This window comes from Gigantopelta aegis, chromosome 10 (genome assembly GCF_016097555.1).
Source record: "Gigantopelta aegis isolate Gae_Host chromosome 10, Gae_host_genome, whole genome shotgun sequence".
Classification (NCBI taxonomy): domain Eukaryota; kingdom Metazoa; phylum Mollusca; class Gastropoda; order Neomphalida; family Peltospiridae; genus Gigantopelta; species Gigantopelta aegis.
The window spans coordinates 45079568-45103457 of NC_054708.1; the positions used below are offsets into that span (position 1 = coordinate 45079568).

Below are 23890 nucleotides of genomic sequence, written 5' to 3' on the forward strand. Positions count from 1 at the left end.
CCTCTCCTCTCCTCTCCTCTCCTCTCCTCTCCTCTCCTCTCCTCTCCTCTCCTCTCCTCCCACCTCTCTCTCTCTCTCTCTGTCAGTCTGTCTCTCTCTGTCTCTCTGTCTCTGTCTCTCTCTGTCTGTCTCTCTCTCTCTCTCTCTCTCTCTCTCTCTCTCTCTTCTCTCTCTCTCTCCTCTCTCTCTCTCTCTCTCCCCTCTCTCTCTCTCCCTCCTCTTCTCTCTCCTCTCCTCTCTCCTCCCCCCTCCTCCCCTCCCTCTCCCCCTTTCTCTCTCTCCCTCTCCCTCACTTGCTCTCTCTCTCTCTCCTCACTCCCTGTCTCCCTCCTCCCTCCCTTCATCCATCCATCCATCTTTCCCAAGCGTTGACACGGGGTCCAAGTGTCAGACACCAAATACCCATTGTTTAAAATCTGCTGAAGTGTCATTAAACAAATCTTCCTTTTCTCTTCTGGTAGACTTCCATCAGCGTCAGATGTCTCTACAGCCGAGCCTGGAGGTTCCGTCTGTCTACACGGAGGAGCTGGAGCAGCTACAGAAGATGTTACACTTCCCAGAGGAAATCGCCTTCCTGTTGACAGATCGTGAACACGATCTCTTCACGAACATTCCGCCAGCACAGTACGTCCGCCAGGTGACGATGGACCTGTCACGATCTCCATCACATCACAATCAGTCCTGTGTTGAGGACCTGATTCAACGATTTAATGAGGTAAATCACATTGACATGTAATCCCATTGACATGTAATCCCATTGAAATGTAATCCCAATGCTTCAATGAGGTAAATCCCATTGACATGTAATCCCATTGAAATGTAATTCCATTGAAATATAATCCCATTGACATGTAATCCCACTGAAATGTAATCCCAATGCTTCAATGAGGTAAATCACATTGACATGTAATCCCATTTATATGTAATCCCAATGCTTCAATGAGGTAAATCACACTGACATGTAATCCCATTTATGTGTAATCCCAATGCTTCAAAGAGGTAAATCCCATTGACATGTAATGCTTCAATGAGGTAAATCCCATTGACATGTAAACCTTCAATGAGGTATATCCCATTGATTTGTAATCCCATGTAATTTCATTGCTTCAATCAGGTAAATCCCACTGACATGTAATGCTCAATCAGGTATATCCCATTGATTTGTAATCCCATGTACATGTAATCGCACTGCTTCAATGAGCTATATCCCATTGACATATAATGCTTCAATCAAGTATATCTCATTGATTTGTAATCCCATTGACATCTAGTACCAATTTGTGAATGATGTAAATACCATTGATGTGTAAACTCCATGTTTCCATGAGGTGAATCCCATTAATATGTAATCCCAATGCTTCAATAACTTAAAGGTAACTCACACTGACATGTAATCCTAATGCTTCAATGAGGTAAATACTAATGGCAAAAATAATATATAATTCTAATGCTTCTGTGAGATAAATCTCATAGACCAACCTAAAATGGTGAAGCCAAGTCATGAAAACTGCTATGACTCAATTATTCTTTTGATTTGTAATTCAGTATATTTTAGTATGTTTTAAAAGAAAACAGAAATTATATGCCTACAGACACTGATGATGGCATAAAGGTATGACAAACATTGAAACAATTATCAGAAGTGTCTGATGAATTATATACCATACCAATAACTAAATTCTAAAGTGTGACACTAAACACATACTATTAAAATTCTGAGATGGTGCAAAAAACAGTGGGTGAAATTTAAGAAACAAGTTGTGTTTAAGCATGATGATCACTGCAAGTCTTTATTTTAGTTTGTTGGCATCGGAACTGATCTGCATCCTAAGGTATTTCAATGTTGAAAGGGGGATATAGGGAATAACTGGTTACTGTCTTAAGATATACTCAAGACAGTAACCAGTTCTTTCTTTCATCCTGCAATCCTACAGGAATATTCGGAAAATCATTATTTATTCCAGGTTTTTGTATGCAAATCGAGATTTGTCAACCTAGCAAGGCTTTTTCCGTATGACATCATACAAAATACATGACATCATTATTTGTAAGATGCTAGCTACATTCTGTCACATTAAAAAAGCATTTCTAAACTCTAATTCATAAATAAATATAAAAGTTTTGCATTGTTATAGCAAAACTAAAAGTTATTTGTATTTACTGTACTTCAACAAATAATTTATTGAAAATCTACTCTGAATGACATACTCATGTTAAGTTGGGCTTATGTCACTTGACCTATATTTTTGGTCAGTGACCAAAAATATAGAGATTTATCTAGTCATCATATCTTGCCAATGTATACAGTGAATCCTGCATAAAAACTCTTAAGATGATGATGTTAAAGCTGGATTAATTCTCACACTTTGAACTTATAGCCAGATCATGCAGAGTTTTTAATGAGAGTTACTTCCCTTTTTGGACATCTTGAAATAATCACTGGCCTCGGTGGCACAGTCAGAGTTCGCAGCCCGGTACCGGCTCCAACCCATAGCAAGCTCTTAGGGGCTCACTGGGTAGGTGTAAGGCCACTACACCCTCTCTCTCTCACTAACCACTAACCAACTAACAACTAACCCACTGTCTTGGACAGATGGCCCAGATAGCTGAGGTGTGTTCCCAGGACAGCGTACTTGAACCTTAATTGAATATAAGCATGAAAATAAGTTGAAATGAAATGAAAATCACTGGTGATATTTCAAACTCAAGGTGGCAAACATGTTACTTTATGGAGAAGAATAACATTATCAGTGAATGTTTAACGACACACCAGTGTAAAACATACATCGACAGCTATTTGATATCAAACTTGGTAAATGCATTTATTTTTATCAAATGTTAAAAATTAAACATTGTATTTCTTTTTTAATTGATACATAAGCTAATATTGGTATGCATGTCTATATAAAATCAGTAATGGTGAGACACCTAAAATATTATATTTTTTTGTTGTAGGTGTCAAGCTGGATCACCCAGGTGATCATCACCCAGGCAACCCATGATGACCGCAAGGCCGTGCTGTCTTGCATTCTCAGGCTGGTTGTGTACTGTTGGGTTATCGGAAACTTCAACTCTGCTGTGGAGATTCTCGCAGGACTCAGGTAGCGTAAAGTTGATACCACAGTATTTGGAAGTAATGATGAGGCTACATTTGGGTTTTGTCCAGTTCCAATCAAATGACGGGTATATACAATTTTTCATGGCACAGTCGACTCAAAGAGGACTTTCGAAATACACTGGTATATACACAGCTGGAATATATAGATATCACCCAAGCTATTATTACTGTATGGGACAGGGGCAGGATTTAGCTTAATCAGTTGTGTGCTCACCTGAGATGCTTGCATCGCAGGATCGAACCACATCAGTAAATCCATTCAATTGATTAGGTTTTTTTCTCATTCCAACCAGTGCCTCACAACTTTTCTGTCCATGGTAAAGTGCATATAATAAAAGATCTCTTGCTACAATAGGACAAAATGTAGCAGGTTTCCGTTGATGAATACGTATCAGAATTATCAAATGTTTTGACATCCAATAGCCGATGTTTAATAAATCAATGTGCTCCAGTGGTGTCGTTAAACAAAACAAACTTCTTTCTCACTTTTATGAAGTAAAAAAACTAAATATAGACATTACTTTTCACCTCACAAACTATAAGTTGTAGGTCAGTGAAACTTGGTTTATGGTTGCACCTATGGGTGTTCAGAACAGTACCAAAAATGTTTATGGTAGGTTAAACATTTAATTTTTGTCCTTAGATTTAAAAAAAAAAGTTTGTTTTCTTTAACGACATCACTAGAGCACATTGATTTGTTAATAATCAGCTATTGGATGTCAAACATTTGGTAATTTTAACATAATAGACTTAGAGAGGAAACCCTCTACATTTTTCCATTAATAGCAAGGGATCTTTTACATGAACCATCCCACAGACAGGATGGCACATACCACGGCCTTTGATATATACCAATTGTGGTGCACTGGCTGGAATGAGAAATAGCCCAAATCCGAACCTTAGACTTACACCTGATATTATTATTTGTTTGTCTTTGGTCTGTTAGGTCGGAGAAGTTGAAGCCATTCTGGTTGTCCATATCTGAAGAGGACCTCACCACCCTACACTCGCTGTGTGACGCTCTTCTGACTCGTGACGCATCTCCTGAGTACCGCGAAGCTGTCAGTCGAGCCCTAGATATCCCAGAATGCAAAGTGGTGCCTTTCTTTGGTGGCTTCCTGCGTGACCTGAAGGCAATTTTCAGTGGCGTTCCAAGTATCATAGTGCTTCCATCTGCTGAAAACCAATCACTAGAGGTATGCCTGCATGAGTTAATCTAACCCGGTCATATGAGTTCTTTTTCTTTCTTCTTTTAATTTAATATACATCATTTATTTGGGCTGTCTGTCCAGATTGTGTCTAACTTAGAACCATGATTTCAGTTTATTTCTGATTACCGTGGCTAATTTATATATCTTGACTACAATAATTAATTAATTTCCTTCCCTAGCATCAGTTTATATTTGACTATAACAGTTACTACAATAACCAATTTCCTAAATTGATTTCAATTTATATCTCACTACTAAGCTAATTTCATATCCTTATTTTAGTTTATATCGAACTATGCTGGCTATAATTCCATACCCTGATTTCACCAATTTCAGTTTATTCCTACCTATACTGAATAATTTTTGTTTGCTGATTTCAGTTATTGTATTTTACTATAGTAGCTAATTTTGTACCCTAATTTCAGCTTATTTGTGACTACAATGATTAATTCCAAACATTGATTTCAATATATATCTTATGCTGATTTCAGTATACATGTATTTCAGTGTATATCTTACCACATTGACTAATTTCTTAAATTGATTTCAGTATGTATCTTAGCTCAATGACTAATTTCTTATTCTGTTTTCAGTATATATCTTACCACATTGACTAATTTCTTAAATTGATTTCAGTATATATCTTACCTCAATGACTAATTTCTTATTCTGTTTTCAGTATATATTTTTCTTCAGTGATTAATTTCTTATGCTGATTTCAGTATATATCTTACTACAATGACTAATTGTCTTATGCTGATTTCAGTATACATTTTACTACAATGACTAATTTCTTATGCTGATTTCAGTATATATCTTAATGCAATGACTAATTTCTTATGCTGATTTCAGTATATAAGAAGAGTTTCATTGCAAAAAACAATAACGCCACTATACACACCCAATCATAAAAACATTTTATTCCAAACCACCATATAGACTACGCCAGTTTCTCTGCAATCTGTGATATATCTTCAGACAATCGTATCGTGTTTAGCTGAAAATTGAATTTGAACTTGTGAACAGTGTCTGAGTGGTGTTCACACAATAGTTTTTAATATAGTGTTTATTACGTTTTGCGATGAAACTCTTCATATCTTACTACATTGACTAATTTCTTATGCTGTTTTCATTTTTTTTTTTTCCATTAACTAATTTCTAATACTGATTTTAGTATATATATATCTTACTACGTTGACTAATTTCTTATGTACTGATTTCAGTATATATGTTACTATGTTGACTAATTTCTTATGTACTGATTTCAGTATATATCTTACTACATTGACTAATTTCTTATGTACTGATTTCAGTATATATCTTACTACATTGACTAATTTCTTATTTGCTGATTTCAGTATATATGTTACTACATTGACTAAATTTTGTACCTGATTTCAGTTCATATCTGACTTCAATGGTGAGGACCGGTTCATGACACGTATAGGGGTGGGAGGTTTGATGAACCTGGACAAGCTGAAGCAGGCTCACATCATCCTGAACGACATCCACCTGTTCCACCACAGCGCCGACCAGCAGCGTATCCTCATGCAGAAACTCGAGGACATGGACCAGGAGGAGTTCAGGTGGGAGTCTTTGTTAATGAGGGGTGGGGCATAGCCCAGTGGTAAAGCACTTGCTTGATGCATGGTCGGTTTGGGGATCTATCCCCATTGGTGGCCCGTTGGGCGATTTCTCATACCAGCCAGTGCATCACAACTGATTTATCAAAGGTTGTGGTATGTGTTATTTTGTCTGTGGGATGGTGCATATAAAAGATCGTTTGTTACTAATGGAAAAATGTAGCGGGTTTCCTCTCTAAAACTGTCGGAATTATCAAATGTTTGACATCCAATAGCCGATGATAAATAAATCACTGTGATCCAGTGGTGTCGTGAAACAAAAACTCACTTTTAACTTTGTTAATGTCATCAAACTGGGGCCAATTTCACAAAACGTTGTATGTTTCCCATTGCGACTAGCGGTTATACCAGGCATTCATTTACTTGCAAGTGTTTCTATTTCACAAAGAAAATTACATAATTTTGGAAACAATTTGCATTTTAAAGACAAAAGAAAATGAAATATGTGTATTTCTAACTGTTGTTGTTGTACTATAATAGTAATAAGAATTGTGGTTTAGTTGTAGATTTATGTTTACATACAAAATTAGCTTACAATGTTTTGTGAATGTGGACCCTGAATCTTAAAGAAATTATAACCTGATTCTTGTATAGTAACATAGTTTGTATGATTTGCTGTAAAGTGTAATGTTTTCAAATAAAGTTTAGGTAAATATTTTGTAAGACAAACGTAGGAATAACTCTATTTTTAACTCATTATTAAGAATACAAAGTATACAGTAAAATATAGATTTAAACCATATGTAATTTTATTAAACATTAACCTTTAAGGTTACATATGGGAATTATCAGGTGTCCTTTGTAGACAGTTTGAAGGACTGTATCATATATTACACACATTAAGGATGACCAGAAACATATTGGATGTACTGATATTCTAAACAGAAAAATGTATTTAATGTAATTTCATTAGATAAGAAGGTTCTTGGAAACATCTTAAAATGGCAGCAAATAGGATAATTGCTTTAAAATACACATGTATATATATGGATCTGTGTGCATAAAGAATATTTTATCAGGGTAGGATTTAGCTCAGTCAGTTGAGTGCTCGCTTGAGGTGCTTGTGTCGCAAGATCAAACCACCTCGGTGGATCCATTCAATTGATTTTTTTTTATTATTCCAACAACTGGTCAAAGGCCATGGTATGTGCTTTCCTGTCTGTGGGAAAGTGCACATAGTAGATCCCTTGCTGCATTAGAAAAAATGTAGTGGGTTTCCTCTGATGATACATATCAGAATTACCAAATGTTTGACATCTAATAGCCGATGATTAATTAATCAATGTGCTCTAGTGGTGTCGTTAAACAAACTATACTTTAACTATAGATAATTCTTTATATGCTACACACTGCTTTATATGCTGTTACTGCTGGGAAAAAATATATTTGTGTGCAAAGGGACATGTTTAATTTGACCTTTATAGACAAATTAAAATGACATTGTTTCTTGTAGACAGGTGGTTGTTAATTAAAGTCCTTACTACTTTCTTCATTGCAATTCATTGATATAGGTACTGAATCCAATAAAGGTTCAAGCACATTAATTGTTATGGACACACACGTCAGCTATCTGGGCTGTCTGTCCAGGGTAGGGGGTTAGTGGTTAGTGAGAGAAGAGGGTGTAGTGGTCTTACACCTACCCATTCAGTTGTTAAAACTTGCTCTGGGTGGGTGCTGCATGGTACCAGGCTGCCAACCCCGTACCTACCAGCCTTATATCCGATGGCTTAACCACCACACCACCGAGGCCGGTCTCTTAGCAGCAGTTGTTCTTGAAATAGCAAGGGAGAGTATTGAAAAAATCTTACTTCTCTCTTGAAAGTTACGAAGTTATCTTTCTTGATAGTTATGAAGTTATCTTTCTTTTTGTGTTTTGTATTGCTTTAGTTACACCTATAATTAACAGTACTTAATAATTAATGTAAAATATAGTTTTGCATGCATTTTTCAATGAAATCACACGTCTTTGATATGTAGGTACATTGAATTATGGTGTGGGTTTTTGTTTTTGTGGGATTTGTTTTTTTGGGTGTTGTTTTTTGGGGTGGGGGGGGGGGTCTTACCTTTTTTGACACCCAATAGTCGATGTGTATTTTTGTGCAGGGGTGTTGTTAAACATTCTCAATCATTCATTCATTCATTCATTGTATTATGTTTCAAAATGGATCACTCATTGGAATGGGAGGTGGGACGTGGCGCAGTGGTAAAGCACTCGTCTGAGGCGCAGTCAGTCTGGGATCCAACCCCCGTCGGTAGCCCATGGGGCTATTTATCATTCCAGCTAGTGCACCACGACTGGTATATCAAAGGCTGTGGTATGTGTTGTCCTGTCTGTGGGATGGTGCATATAAAAGATCCCTTGCTACTATCTGAAAAATGTAGCGGGTTTCCTCTAAAAATATATGTCAAAATTATCAAATATTTGACATCCAGTAGCTGATTAATAAATCAATTATCAAATATTTGACATCCAGTAGCTGATTAATAAATCAATTATCAAATATTTGACATCCAGTAGCGGATTAATAAATCAATTATCAAATATTTGACATCCAGTAGCTGATTAATAAATCAACTATCAAATATTTGACATCCAGTAGCTGATTAATAAATCAACTATCAAATATTTGACATCCAGTAGCTGATTAATAAATCAATTATCAAATATTTGACATCCAGTAGTTGATTAATAAATCAGTTATCAAATATTTGACATCCAATAGCTGATTAATAAATCAATATGCTCTAGTTAAACAAAACAAATGTTTTTCATAAGAATGGTGGTGAGGGGAGAAGCATTATAAATCTGCTGATGTGACATCACAGATAAGGAAGGAAGGAAATGTTTTATTTAACGACGCACTCAACACATTTTATTTACGATTATATGGCATCAGACATATGGTTAAAGACCACACAGATATTGAGAGAGAAAACCCGTTGTCGCCACTCCATGGGCTACTCTTTTCGATTAGCAGCAAGAGATCTTTTATATGCACCATCCCACAGACTAGTACATACCACGGCCTTTGATATGCCAGTCGTGGTGCACTGGCTGGAACAAGAAATAGCCAATGGGGATCGATCCCAGACCGACCACGCATCAAGCAGGTGCGTTACCACTGAGCTACATCCAGTCCCTTCACAGATAAGACAAATCAGTGAAGTGTTACAGATTCTCTCGGCTGTTTTTACTGTGTCACCTTTAAAAATAAAAAGATGAGATATAGGCAGCGGTGGTATTAACTTTTGCATTAAAGTTTTATGTCAATGAAACTTGGTTTATAGTTCCATCTCTGGGTGCTTGTCATTGTGCATCAAAAACATTTATGATAGGTGAGACATTTAATTCCACAGAATTTCTATAGTTAGATAGATTAAAAAAAAAACACTATAAATTATTACCTAGGAATATCATAATTTTCAGACCCACATTAGAACTTTTAATATGTCAAGTCATAAATCATGTCTATGGCAGTATTATTAACATTTTAAAAAATGTTTCAGAATTACTCACACTTTAAAAAATTGGTTTGTATTGATTAATCATAGTGAAACAAACAAGGCAGTGATTTATATCATACTTTTTTTTATCATTTTCATTTCAGCTGAATGTTTTTGGTTATTTGTAATTAAGTTCAAGCATGTGCATACTTCACTGATCTGGACTATCTTTGATTGATGGATTGGGGAAGTTAGTAATTAGTGTGTGTGTTTGAGAGAGAGAGAGAGAGAGAGAGAGAGAGAGAGAGAGAGAGAGAGAGAAGAGAGAGAGAGAGAGGAGAGGGGAGAGAGAGAGAGAGAGTTGGGGGTGGGGAGAGAGAGTTGGGGAGAGGGGAGAGAGAGAGAGAGAGGGGAGAGAGAGAGGGGAGAGAGAGAGGGGAGAGAGAGAGGGGGAGAGAGAGGGGGGGAGAGAGAGGAGAGGGGGGGGGGAGAGAGAGGAGAGAGGGAGAGGGGATAGAGAGGAGGAGGGAGAGAGAGGAGGGGAGAGAGTTGGTGGGGGAGAGAGGGAGAGGGGAGAGAGAGGAGGGGGAGAGAGGGAGAGAGAGAGTTGGGGTGGGGGGAGAGAGAGAGTAGAGAGAGAGGAGAGAGAGAAAGAGAGAGAGAGAGAAAACTACCCCAATGAGACTGTATTTATCCATTTTATTTTCATTACTTTGTTTTACTTTTTTTTGTGTTAGAAGTGTGCCATAAATATTTTACAGTGCTCTTAAGAATGTCTGATACGTTTTTTCTGATATGATGACAGGAAGTTAATTTTAAGTGACCTGAAACAGATTTGTCTTAGTCATTCCAATCAGCATGCAGTCACAGAATGGCAAGAGTGGTCACTGTGTTCACTTAGCATTTCAAAACATATCTCAGGAATATGCCATCACTGATTAACATCTGACAAGTATGTGTTACATAGCATGTCTATAGGGCAACAGTATTTGTTATTACAGTTCACGGCAACAAGATTGTGCCAAATCAGTGATCAGTGTACTTGAATGACAGGTGAATTACTTTGGCAGGTTCTGAAATGCACCTCAGTGTCAAATGGCCTGAGCCAATAAGCGTGGGATATTGGCAGTTACAGATACATTTAGTAGTATGTAATCTAGTCCAGTATGAAGATCACTTTTTTTTTTTTGCTCATATGAGCTATTGTTGGGGTTTGTTGGATAACACTTTTAGAATTGGCTTCGAATCTTTATTGGTTATCCAAGCTTCTATTTTGTATTTGGACTCCCACACAAAATGGCACAACTTATTTTTGTAACCTTTTCAGCTTGCCCATCTAAGTTATTAACAATTATTGTTTGGTCTTGTTCTTTTTTTTTGTGTTTTGTTTTGTTTTAATTTTCCCCATTTATTTTGTTATATATATAATACTATATATATATACATTTTGTTATTTATCAATTAACAAATACTAAACAAAACTTAACACCATACCTCGAAATCGCCCTCCCCCTGCCTGTCATGGACAGCATTCTTTGGTGAAGTCAGAGGTTGTGCCCACGACAGGTGTGCTTGAACAGTTCTCTGATGGAAGCATGCCAAAAATTACCCACACCCATATTTAGTAGTACAGGGTGTATACTACCAAATCAAATCCCATAGACGACAATAGTAACATATGTGGCTAAAACTCCTACCTGCAACATATTAACCGACATAAACGCCACGGATATAAATACTACCACCCCTTACACTTAAAGTGAATCAGAAAAAAATGGGGGTCAAGCTGCTCGTTTCTGAGATAACGGGTAGCGTCTATGACTACCCTAGTTTCGCACAAAATTCGAGTACTTTTTTTTTACAGGTACCCCATACATGTTTCAAGCACAAGGCTACTTGACACATTGGTACTAGATGAAATAAAATTGCACATTTTTTTTTACCCAGATGAAATTATTATTTTATACAACCAACACACTCACATTTATAACCAATCACAGGACTTGTGGTGTTTACTTCTCTATCAAAAGTTGGGTGCACCTCGAACTTTGACCCAGCCGGAAGTTATTTGGTTTAGTACTACCTACAGGCCTTAAGCTTAACATTAGTGCTGCCAGGTACCAGTTTATAAAATCCCATAGTCCTCAGTAAAAATCAGTAGCCATATAATTTCTTAAAGACAGAAAGTTTAAGTTTGTTTTGTTTAACGAAATGACTGGAGTACATTGATATTTGGATGTAGGGCCTCCATGAGTCCAAAAAATATTGGACTCAAGTACTTGAGGTTCAAAATCGACCCGGACCTGAGTACCCAACACTTATACTAGATGATAATGAGACTAAAGAATAAAGTAAAATAGCATTATGTATTAATTCCAGCGCTGAACATGGATGCCAAATCATGTCATTCTATTGCATTCCACACATTCCACTTTTGTTTTCCCAATGTAACTGCCAATGACGTTAAAACAATTACATAAGTGTTTTTCCTTAAACAGGTAGTCGAGTCCTGTGAACGGATTTGAGTCTTGCTAGGCTCAGCCCATGCCTGAATACTCATGGATACCCTAATTGGATGTCAGACATTGGGTAATTTTGACATATACAGCCATTGATATACCAGTTATGGTGCACTGGCTGGATTGAGAAATAGCCCAAATGGGCCCACCATTGAGAATCAATCCTAAATGTCCGATTTCATACGTGGGACTGGAAATTAACTTGGAGAAGCCACCAGACTTTGAGAGTGAAATTAACTTGGAGAAGCATAAAACAAATCTAGGGTACTAAATTAATTGTCATCTGCTGGTTTTTAAATGCCATGTATGTAGGCAGCAACAACATGTATGAATTCGTACTGGCATAAAGCAGTGTTTCCATACAGCAAAAGTTCATCTGCTCTGGTTGCAATTATTAATCCAATGTTCCTATAGACTTGTGTGGCTTTATCAGACTATTAAACTCTTCAACATTCACACAAGGAAGTTTACCTAGATGTCATAAACATGTCTTCCACTGCCCTACAAAGTCTGGGTCAAGACCAAATTTTGGTCAGCTTAAAATAGCTCAGCTGCAGTAGCTTCAATTGATTTCTAACAGTCTCTAAAAGGAAGATGTATGTTAAGAATCATTGAAATAAAAAGAATACATAAGCATCATACTGGGTATACAAAGAAAGAAAGAAATGTTTTATTTAATGATGCACTCAACACATTTTATTTACGGTTATATGGCATTAGACATATGGTTAAGGACCACACAGATATTGAGAGAGAAAACCCGCTGTCACCACTTCATGGGCTATTCTTTTCGATTAGCAGCAAGGGATCTTTTATATGCACTATCCCACAGACAGGGTAGTACATACCACAGGTTTTGATATACCAGTTGTGGAGCACTGGCTGGAACAAGAAGTAGCCCAGTGGGCCTACCGACGGGGATCGATCCCAGACTGACCACACATTGAGCGAGTATGCATGTCCACAGGTATGCATGCATAGTATCAAAATTTAATTCATTATTAATTATATATAGTCGTATGATCTTTCAATGAAATATCACCTCAACTTAAATGTAAGAAATTTGTTTTGTTTGGGATTTTTGGGGTGTTTTTTTAATATAGTGTTCATAATAATGAGATTGAGAAAATAGTAGTCAAATTTCTTTTTAAAAAAACAAGCTGGTTTTTGGTGAGAAAGTTAGTCAAATGGTTTTCAGCATCAGGTGCAGTGAAATAACAAAGGCAGAGAAAATTTACCAGAGTCACATTGGTACAAGGACATTTTATAACGTGCTGTAATAAAAACCAACATATTGAAAAATATATGGACTCCATTCTGGTGAACATTAATCCAGTTTGGGCTATAGACTTACAAACACTTAGGATGACAAGAAACACTAAACTAGAAATTATACAGTGAAACCCCTCTATACCGGACACCCTTGGGACAAAGACAAATGTCCGGTTTTATGAGGGATCCGGTTAGAGAGGTTAAGTTTTGTTCTGGTTTTTAAAAACGGACTCTGTTAAACATCCAGGTTTGAGGGAATTTCGGTTTATAGAGGGTCCTGTCTTGAGAGGATTGACTGTATTTAGTATGTAACATTAGTCATTAAAAGAATGTTATTAGGTGAAATCATCCTACGCTGGCAGTAAACGTAGGACAGTCCATCTAACTGATTGAGTTTAGACCCTATTTTCAATTAAAAAAATAAAATGCATGCATGCCCCCTTTCCCACCACACATACACGTACACAAACAGTACACACACATGCATATAAACACAATATACAAACATATATATGCATACGTACACACACATGCATATAAAAACACACATACACACAATACAAACACACACACACACACACACACACACACACACACACACACACATACACACATACATACATACATACATACATACACACACACACACATACATACACACACATGTGCGCACACACACACACACATTTACACAAATAACACACACAGTACACAGATATTGTATGTTTCAATCTTTTATTCGTGAATGCTCAACAGAGGATACCTAAATCATATTTATTAGCTGTAGTTCAGTCAGTAAATGGGTTTCCTCAGAAAGTAATAGTCAGAAAAGGAAATGAATATGTACTTGACAATCCCCAAGACCATTTGTAAGCTGTAGGCATAAATATGAGTGTTAATTGACTAGCTGTTATACATATGCAGAGGATGATCCCTTTATACAAAGTGATGAGATGTTTGCTATATTCTCGCCTGAACAAAAGCATTATATCATACACTGTCAGTGGTGCTATCGCCATGGGCCAAATTTACTAAGGCTGTTTTTGTCTTATATACATATGTTCATGTACTAAATATATTTACAATGCTTAAACACTTGCCTTTTTGAAAAACATATAACTAAATATATTTACATTGCTTAAAAACTTGCCTTTTACAAAAACATATAACTGAATATATTTACAATGCTTAAACACTTGCCTATTAGAAAAACATGTAACTGAATATATTTACAATGCTTAAACACTTGCCTTTTAGAAAAACATATAACTAAATATATTTACAATGCTTAAACACTTGCCTTTTACAAAAACATATAACTGAATATATTTACAATGCTTAAACACTTGCCTTTTTTAAAAACATATAACTAAATATATTTACAATGCTTAAACACTTGCCTTTTTGAAAAACATATAACTAAATATATTTACAATGCTTAAACACTTGCCTTTTTGAAAAACATATAACTAAATATATTTACAATGCTTAAACACTTGCCTTTTAGAAAAACATATAACTAAATATATTTACAATGCTTAAACACTTGCCTTTTAGAAAAACATAACTAAATATATTTACAATGCTTAAACACTTGCCTTTAGAAAAACATATAACTGAATATATTTACAATGCTTAAAAACCTGCCTTTTAGAAAAACAGGCTTTGTAAATTGAATCCTGTGTTTGTTGATACATGTATATAATAACTGATTTCATGATGATAAAGAACCATTCGCATTCTTTCCACTGAACATTGTATACTAAAAACTTAGCTAATTGTCACATCTATGGTTATATTTACTAATTCATTAAACAATGTCACTAAATATATTTCTTTCCTTTCAGAATTGTTAGAACCTTACGTCCAGTTGTTGTATACCTTTAACCATCATAATTTACTGATAATACATTAATGTAAGTTTTACAAGAAAATGCGCACTCTCACATATTACGGTAATGTAAATTTTGACAGAAATTATGATTGTCATATGATGCACTGTAGTATTTTTTTTTTTTTTTAAGTTGTTTTGTTTTCTCTGGCTTCATAACACATTGAATAGTCAACACATTGGAATATTGTTTACAGAACTAAACTATGTCTTCTATTTCATCTCAAATTGCGTTTCAAGTTTTAGATTTATATAACAGTAACTGGTTCATTGGAAAAAGACTGTTCACAAAATTAAGAAACAGTAATACAGAATTATCACTTTAGATTAGTAAATAATAAGCACATTATCACATATCAATTTACATGTATAAAGAATTTAATTATTTGATGCAATACAATAAAGTTTACAAAATGTTTGGGTTGATCACTGAAGAAAATGTTCTGTGTCCTATATTCTTTCATTGATTTTTACCTGTCCATGTGTTCATCTCATGTAACATGATATATGATTGGTTGAAATATTTAGGTTAAATTAATATATCTTGTCAAAGCGAAGCCTTGTATCTGTTCAATAAATCAAAAATACTGAACTGAAGCCTTATAGACAAAGAAGTACGGTAGTCAAAAGGTTTACTGTTCATTCCTTGGTGTTACTCTTTTTCTATTTAGTATTATTTTGCTATAAAAATTCCCCTCCATATATACCGACATATGCATACATGCACAAAAGCATGCAAATATGCATACATTTTCACACACATGCACACATACAAATACACACACCTGTGCACGTGTGTGTGTGTTATGTTTGCATGTACTCATACACACACATACACAAGTTAAAATTTGTTTTGTTTAATGACACCACTTGAACATATTGATTAATTAACATCGGCTATTGGATGTCAAACATATATGGTAATTCTGACACATAGTCATCAGAGGAATTCTGCTACACTTTTCCTAATGCAGCAAAGGATCTTTTATATATACACTTTCCCACAGACAGGAAAGCACATACCATGGCTTTTGACCAGTTGTGGTGCACTGGTTGGAATGAGAAAAATCCAGTCAGTTGAATGGATATACCGAGTTGGTTTGATCCTGCGACACAAACACCTCAAGCGAGCACTCAACCAACTGAGCTTAATCCCACGCTAAATAAACAGACAAATGTGTGTATATATATGCATGCAAATGTGCATATGTGCACATGTGTGGGCATATGTGTGTATATATGCATGTTTTTGTGCGTATAAGAATTGTATGTAATTTTTTGGGTGAATATATTGATGTATAACATTCTCAAGGTGCATAAAATCATGTAGCAAACAACACAACATGCACATGTAGTTAAAGTTCATGAGTTTGCTGCATTATTGTAAGATGTTTCCGGCTAATAAAGTAGTTCTACAACTAAACTAAAACATTTCAGGAAATAAGATAAAATTTAACCTAGTAGAAATATTAGCACGATCAGAAACACGTTTAATATACAGCCACTAATAATTTATGCAGAAAAATATATTTGATATGTAATTAGAATTGTTAAAAAGTCTCTGTTAGTCGATAACATCTTAGAAACTGCAGCAAAATCAGCATTAATGTCCCTTTAAAATTAGACACATAAATTAGTGTGAAACATCCTTTGCTTGATCTGTTTTATGTAATGTCATCCAATTTGACTTATAATGAGATCATTTTCTGAGGTTTACTGAAGAATAACATTAAGTTTGTTTACCTACATTGTCCAATCAGAAAAAATTAAATTATATAACCGTGGAAAGCTTGTAATTATATATAACAGTTTGTCACAGGTAGTGTGATCCAGCATTGTTACATTGTTATCTTTTCATCATTTGTTTTTCATAGTCCTTGCTTTCTTTTTGATATGAGTGTATAAGGCAAACAAAAAAAAAGTCGGTCTCTGGTCAGACCAAAGTTCCAGAATTGATACGGTGATGTGGCTTCTTCTTTTTTCTTCTCTTTTTTTAAAGCATTAATTGCACAGAAAAGGTGGGTATATTTTATACTGAAATAAGGGACATACATGTATTTAAATTGAAATCAGAATACACTTCCTAGTTCATGCGTGACGACATTTTGGCTCCAAATGCGGTTTTACGTCATAGCAAGAAAAGCCTAGTAAATATCAGTGTCATACAACAAGAAATTAAAAAAAAAAAAAAACGTTAACATGTGAGGGTCAAAATTTCAGAAGGATATATAAGACTGTATCTCTGGACAGTTTTGCACAGCTTTCTAATTAATATAACCTTTAATATACTTCCACAAATCTGGAGAGAGGCTACTATGATCCCTATTTACAAGAAAGGAAAAGACCGAAAAAAAGCTGAAAGCTACCGTCCAATCAGCCTAACCAGTTGTGTTGTTAAGACAGTGGAGAGGATAATCAACCAACGCCTACAATGGTATCTGGAAACTGAGAACATCCTGTCCCCTGAAAAGTCAGGCTTCAGACAGTTTCACAGCACTGAAGACCAAACAGCATATCTTGCTCAAGAAGTTGAAGATGCATTCCAAGAAAAAAAACATGTGTTAGCCACCTGGATAGATCTGCAAAAGGCATTTGACAAAGTATGGACGGATGGCCTCATCGTCAAGCTACAGAGAAGCGGCATATCTGGAAACATGCTTGCGTGGATCCGATCATATCTTCACAACCGTAGAGCAAGGGTCACAGTTGACAGAAAAGAAAGCAAGAAAATACTTTTGCGACATGGGGTCCCACAGGGAGGAGTCCTATCACCTACACTTTTCTTAATCTTCATCAATGACCTTGTGCAGGAACTTCCCAATGGAATACAAGCTGCCCTTTATGCCGATGATTTGGTGATGTGGTGCAAGGAAGAGCATGCCACTACTGCCACCTACAGAATGCGGATAGCAGCAGACAACCTGACAGCCTGGTCAGAAAAATGGTGTGTGGCTATCAATAAAGACAAGTCTTCTACCACACTCTTCACTCTATCACCAAAGAAAAAAGCAGGAACAATCAAAATTGGGAACACTCCACTGAAACATGCAGATGAAGTAACATACCTTGGGGTCACCTTCGACAAGAAACAAACTTGGAAACCACATATTCAAAAGGCAGAGACAAAAGCCAGATGCAAATTAGCCATCATGCGGAAACTAGCAGGAACTAGCTGGGGAGCAAATGAGACAATCCTCAAGAGAGTATATCAAGGAACTGTACGGCCGCATCTTGAATACGGTTCATCAGCCTGGTCAACCACTGCAAAGACCAACCAGCAAGCTTTAGACAAGGTTCAAAACCAAGCTCTGCGAATCATAACGGGATCCATGAAGTCTACACCCATTAAAGACATGGAAAAAACTGCAGCAATACAACCCCTTGGTGAGAGGAGAGATGCCAAGACCATGATCCAGGCAGAGAAATTCAGGTACCTGCCCAGTCATCCAATGAAACAAAGAATGGATGGTCTGACAAAGAATCGTCTCAAACGTAGCAGTTTCATCCACCAAAGCAGAAGACTTACTAGAGAACACCAAGCTAACCCGTTACCAAAGACACTTCCATTTTGCCCAACATATCTTCCACAACCATGGAATGATGAACAAGCCAATCTACAGATCAGCATGTCTGTCCCACAATTAGCTTCAGCAGACTCCCAAAACGACCTGGTCAAACGGTCACTGGCAATGGCTATGATCAGTGACCGGTACCCAGAAGAATCTTGGATCCATGCATACACTGATGGTTCGTCAACAAATGCTGTGGCCAATGGAGGGGCAGGCATATTTATCAAGCTCCCTTCAAGAAATACCCTAACTGCAAAAGTACCAACCGGCACCCACAGTTCCAACTACAATGCAGAAACCCATGCACTTATTCAGGCTGCTACAATGATCAAGGATGCAAAAGAAGACTGTCAACAAGTTGTCTTCCTCACAGATGCTCTCTCAGTCCTACAAGCCTTGCAAGGGGAAAAACTTCCTCACCTGAATGAAGCCATGCAAGAGGTAGCAAAGGAAAGACGAGTAGCTCTACAGTGGATCCCAGCACATTGTGGGATTCCAGGAAATGAGGAAGCAGACAGGCTAGCCAAGCTAGGAGCTAATCATGTACAGCCCAGCAACAACATTAGCTTCTCAGAGAAGAAAACCTTGATAAAGGCAGCCAACAGACCCAGGACAGAACAAGATGATTACCACCTTCTCAGTCGCTTGGAACAAGTAACTCTGTTGAGACTCCGGACAGGCCACAACCGACTGAATGCTCACATGTTCAGAAAGTTTAAACTTGCAGCAACACCAACCTGCAGTTGTGGCCTGGAAGACCAAACAGCAGAACACATCTTACAGGCGTGTCCAATTCATCAAGACCTGAGACAAGCTGAGTGGCCAATCGAAACTGCCATACACACCAAACTCTATGGAAAGAGAGGCGAACTGGAAAAAACAGCTCATTTTATCTTACAGACTGGACTATTGGTCTAAATTGTGAAAGAGAAAAAAAAAAAAAAAAAAAATATACTGTTGTTTATTATTCTTTGACGACAGATTGTATAGCCATACATATATAATAATATGTATTAATAGAGAATAACTAGTTAATGACATCAGATATCTGCTTTATCCTGTGATGGTAAGAATGGGAAATTCTGGGAGGCTCTGCCGAATGGAATTTCTCATTTGGCCTGAACAGAATAAAGCAGATATCTGACGTCATTAACTAGTTATTATCTTTATCCTGCAGACCATAACAACTAAGGGGAAAAGCTATTATTTCTGTTATTTCAGCCACATTGTACGATGACCTAGAGGTCAAATGAGCCATTTTGTAATGTACATGAAGACTATGCATGTGATGTCACATGAGTGACATCAAAAGTCATATTCTAGCTGCTAGTAGCAGTTTATGACTTTGCTTTATCTGTCATCATATTCTATCAATAGAAACGGTGGTTGCAGAATAAAAGGCAGTAATTAAGTAGTGTTGAATATGTTTGGCCATTACAGCTTTTTCATTATTCAGTTGCATGCTACTTAGAATATCTTTGCCTGATTTTAACATATCAAAGCAGGGTTTCTGCCAGAGGGTAAAACAGGTATGGCGTCATACCCAAATGTTTTGCAGATATTATTTTTTAAAAGTTAACCTTTTGACAAAATTAATTACTCTTAACAAGGAAGAAGGAAATGTTTTATTTAACGACGCACTCAACACATTTTATTTACGGTTATATATGGCGTCGGACATACGGTTAAGGACCACACAGATATTGAGGGAGGAAACCTGCTGTCGCCACTTCATGGGCTACTCTTTTCGATTGGCAGCAAGGGATCTTTTATATGCACCATCCCATAGACAGGATAGCACACACCACGGCCTTTGATGTACCAGTCTTGGTGCACTGGCTGGAGCGAGAAATAGTGACCGCACATCAAGCGAGCGCTTTACCACTGGGCTATGTCCCGCCCCAACTCTTATCATTACTGTATGATTTTTTTAACCCTAACCCTAAACCTAACCCATTTTCTTTCTGGGGGTCTGCAGGTCCAAGCAGAACACATATTGTACATGTAAATACATGTACATGTAAATATTCAGTTCCATAGCGCCATGCATACCCATATATTTCTTTCTAGCAAAAAGTGTTTCTGGTTGTCATGGTGTTTGTAGAAGCACCACATGCATTGTAACTGAAACCAAACCCATAGACCATCATATACCATATCTACTGTAGCTCACATACCAGGGTCAGGGAACGTTGATATGTAGTTTATTATATCATTAATGCACATGGAATCGGTGATTATCCTAAATAATACACCATGGGTGAAGTTATTTATTTGATATAATTAATATAATGCCAGTGAGTGGAATCCTCTTCAGGGGTGCAGAAAGGACTCGCCCGCTCACTAAATTCTGATGGACGAGTTAAAAAAATGCAACTACCAGTCTTGACGGGCAATCCCTCTTTTTCTGACTGACTGTAAATGTTGGGTTTTTTGCGGGGTTTTTCACATAGAATTTGCCACTCCGCATTGGCCATGACAGAATTTCAAACCATTCAAATAAACAGACTTTTGACATCACACCTGTGATATCACATGCATAACTACATTACAAAATTGCTCATTTGACCTCTAGGTTATCACACAATGTGGTTGAAATAACAGAAATAATAGCTTTTCCCCTTAATTTTTATGGTCTGCAGGATAAAGATAATAACTAGTTAATGACGTCGGATATCTGCTTTATCCTGCTCAGGCCAAATGAGAAATTCCACTCAGCAGAGCCTCGCAGAATTTCCCATTCTTACCTTCACAAGATAAAGGAGATATCCGACATCGTTAACTAGTTATTCTCTGTGTATATGCATGTACATGTATTGCATTACCTGTAAGATATTTGTATATATCATAAACATAATGTAATTTATATTGTCCAAGAAGACAAAATTGTTTAATTATGCAAGCATTCATAGAACATATTCCAATTTGAAATTTGTAGACTTTTCAGTTTTACAATTTACAGTGTTAAAAGACTTCTGAATCGGGTTCAAGAAATAATACAGATAATTAAGCGCACATAATTTCATTAAGATTAATTGTTTTGGTCGTGTGGAAAGTGGTGCATTCCTATATTGTACAAAAATACAGGTGAAACTGGTGTGAATAAATAATCACTTTGACAAAAAACTGTTTTATTTTAGTACAAGGAATGCATGTACTACTAACATATCTAACAAAGTAGCAGCTAATCTGTACAAAATACTATATTTCAAATAAGAACAAATATTTTATCAGTCCATGGATTTCTGGATTATTTGTTTTCCACCATATGCAGTACTGTGTGTCCGAACATAGGCCCCTTCTCAAATGAAAGTGGTGCTAAAAATTCCCAATTTCTCTACTAAATATTCCCAATATATATATTTAGTCATGTCTTTTGTAATACATTAACTCAATAGGGGTGCATGCACTGCATCATTCAGTGGCTTGAAAAATATCCCAAGTATGATTTACTTATGCTAATTTTCCCAATCCCATCAGACATGGAGACATGGCAAAATATCCTGGGTAAATCCCAGTACTTACAAATGTACATTCAATAATTTTTCATGTTTTCTTTTCTTCATGATCTGACAGCTTAAGAAGTCTGATATTCATTTCATCTGAAACTAAAAACAAATCTCTCTTTACTTACAGGCACTGTATCAAACATGATGACGAGGATTCTTGCGACAGTGATTACGACCTTGACCTTGACAGTTACCAGCCCGTGCGGCCTGTCTACAGTGACCACGAGATAATGGTTGTGACTCCGAAAGTGGCCAAGCTGAATCACCACTGGCTGCAGTGCATGAACCACGGCACGACCGTGGTCAGGTGGGACGAGGATGGGGGGCGGTCCTGCATGTGTTACCTCAAGCTAGAGATTGACAATGTCACGCTGACCTGGCGCAAGCCGCCTTGGAGCTCGCTGAAGAATAGCATGGCATCCCCAGACTTCATCCTCCGCGGTGAGGTGGCGTACACGGGCTCCCAGATCCTGTGTTCTCGGTACATGACGAGCGAGGAAATCTGTGATAATCTCGAGGAAGGTTTTTTAGACATTGCTGTGATAAAAGAGGTGACTCTCGGCGACGAGGCCGTGGATCTGGGCTCCGTCTGTAAGCGCCATGGCATTGAGGACCTCTGCCACCAGAACAACTGCATCACCATTGTGTACGGATCGTATCTCTCCGAGAATCGCAAGCTGTGGTTCATTGCTCCTGGACACACGGCCAAAATCTGGTACCACGGGTTGCGCCGCCTGGTGGAAGGCACGCACAAACTGAGGCTGCAGACAGACAAACGTCTACAGTGGCTGAAGATTCAGTATTTGCAACTGTACTATGAAAACGAGCGGTGTACTGGACCAACCCCGGCTGAAGCCATAAAGGTAGATCTTAAAGGGACAACTAGTACTGAGTTTACAACCATTTGTAAAATAATGTTTCCGACCATTAGAGCCTTTTTGATGACATAGCATACAAATTAAATACATTTTCTTATTTAAAATATCAGTGTCTATATTTACAAGGTGTTTGTTGTTGTCCTAATGCTTGCAGGAGCCCAGTCTGGATTTTACCTCCCAATAATTTTATACACATGAAAAAAACAGATTCACGAATTAAAGTGAAAACTGAGTGCTACAAACTTTTGTATATGACCGGAAACACATTCAGTATACAGACACTGGCATTCTAAACAAGGAAATGTATTTAGTATGAAATAGTAGTCGCCAACAAGGCTCTGTTATCGCAAACATCTTACAATGGCTGCAAAGTCAGGACAATCCCTTTAAATTGTGCAATTATGTGTCATTCTTGAAAATATTTGGCATGTTTTCTTTCTCTGCTTGGTCATAGGTCATAGGTCATAGGTCATGGTCAAAGGGTTTTACATGCACATTCAGAGCTCTGCAAGGCTCAATGGTTAGGTGTAAACCACTTGCACCGACCAGTGGTCCATAACTGGTTCAACAAAGGCCATGGTTTGTGCTATCCTGCCTGTGGGAAGCGCAAATAAAAGATCCCTTGCTGCCTGTTGTAAAAGAGTAGCCTATGTGGCGACAGCGGGTTTCCTCTAAAAAAATATGTGTGGTCCTTAACCATATGTCTGACGCCATATAACCGTAAATAAAATGTGTTGAGTGCGTCGTTAAATAAAACATTCCTTTCTTTCACACCACTGAGCTACATCTCATGCCATAAGGTCTATAATAATATAAAAAAAGGTGTTTCGGGAAAC

The 23890-nt window shown here is 37.0% G+C and overlaps 1 protein-coding gene across 1 annotated transcript in view; it reads left to right on the forward strand.

Moving 5' to 3' along the window:
• The window catches only part of LOC121383648 (1-phosphatidylinositol 4,5-bisphosphate phosphodiesterase epsilon-1-like), a 154233-nt gene that overhangs the window by 46489 nt on the left and 83854 nt on the right, over positions 1-23890 (forward strand). Inside the window, exons 6-10 of the mRNA XM_041513741.1 lie at positions 462-715; positions 2956-3101; positions 4065-4314; positions 5731-5915; positions 22304-23039. Coding sequence (XP_041369675.1) covers positions 462-715; positions 2956-3101; positions 4065-4314; positions 5731-5915; positions 22304-23039 — 1571 coding nt within the window. The remainder of the gene's footprint in view (positions 1-461; positions 716-2955; positions 3102-4064; positions 4315-5730; positions 5916-22303; positions 23040-23890) is intronic.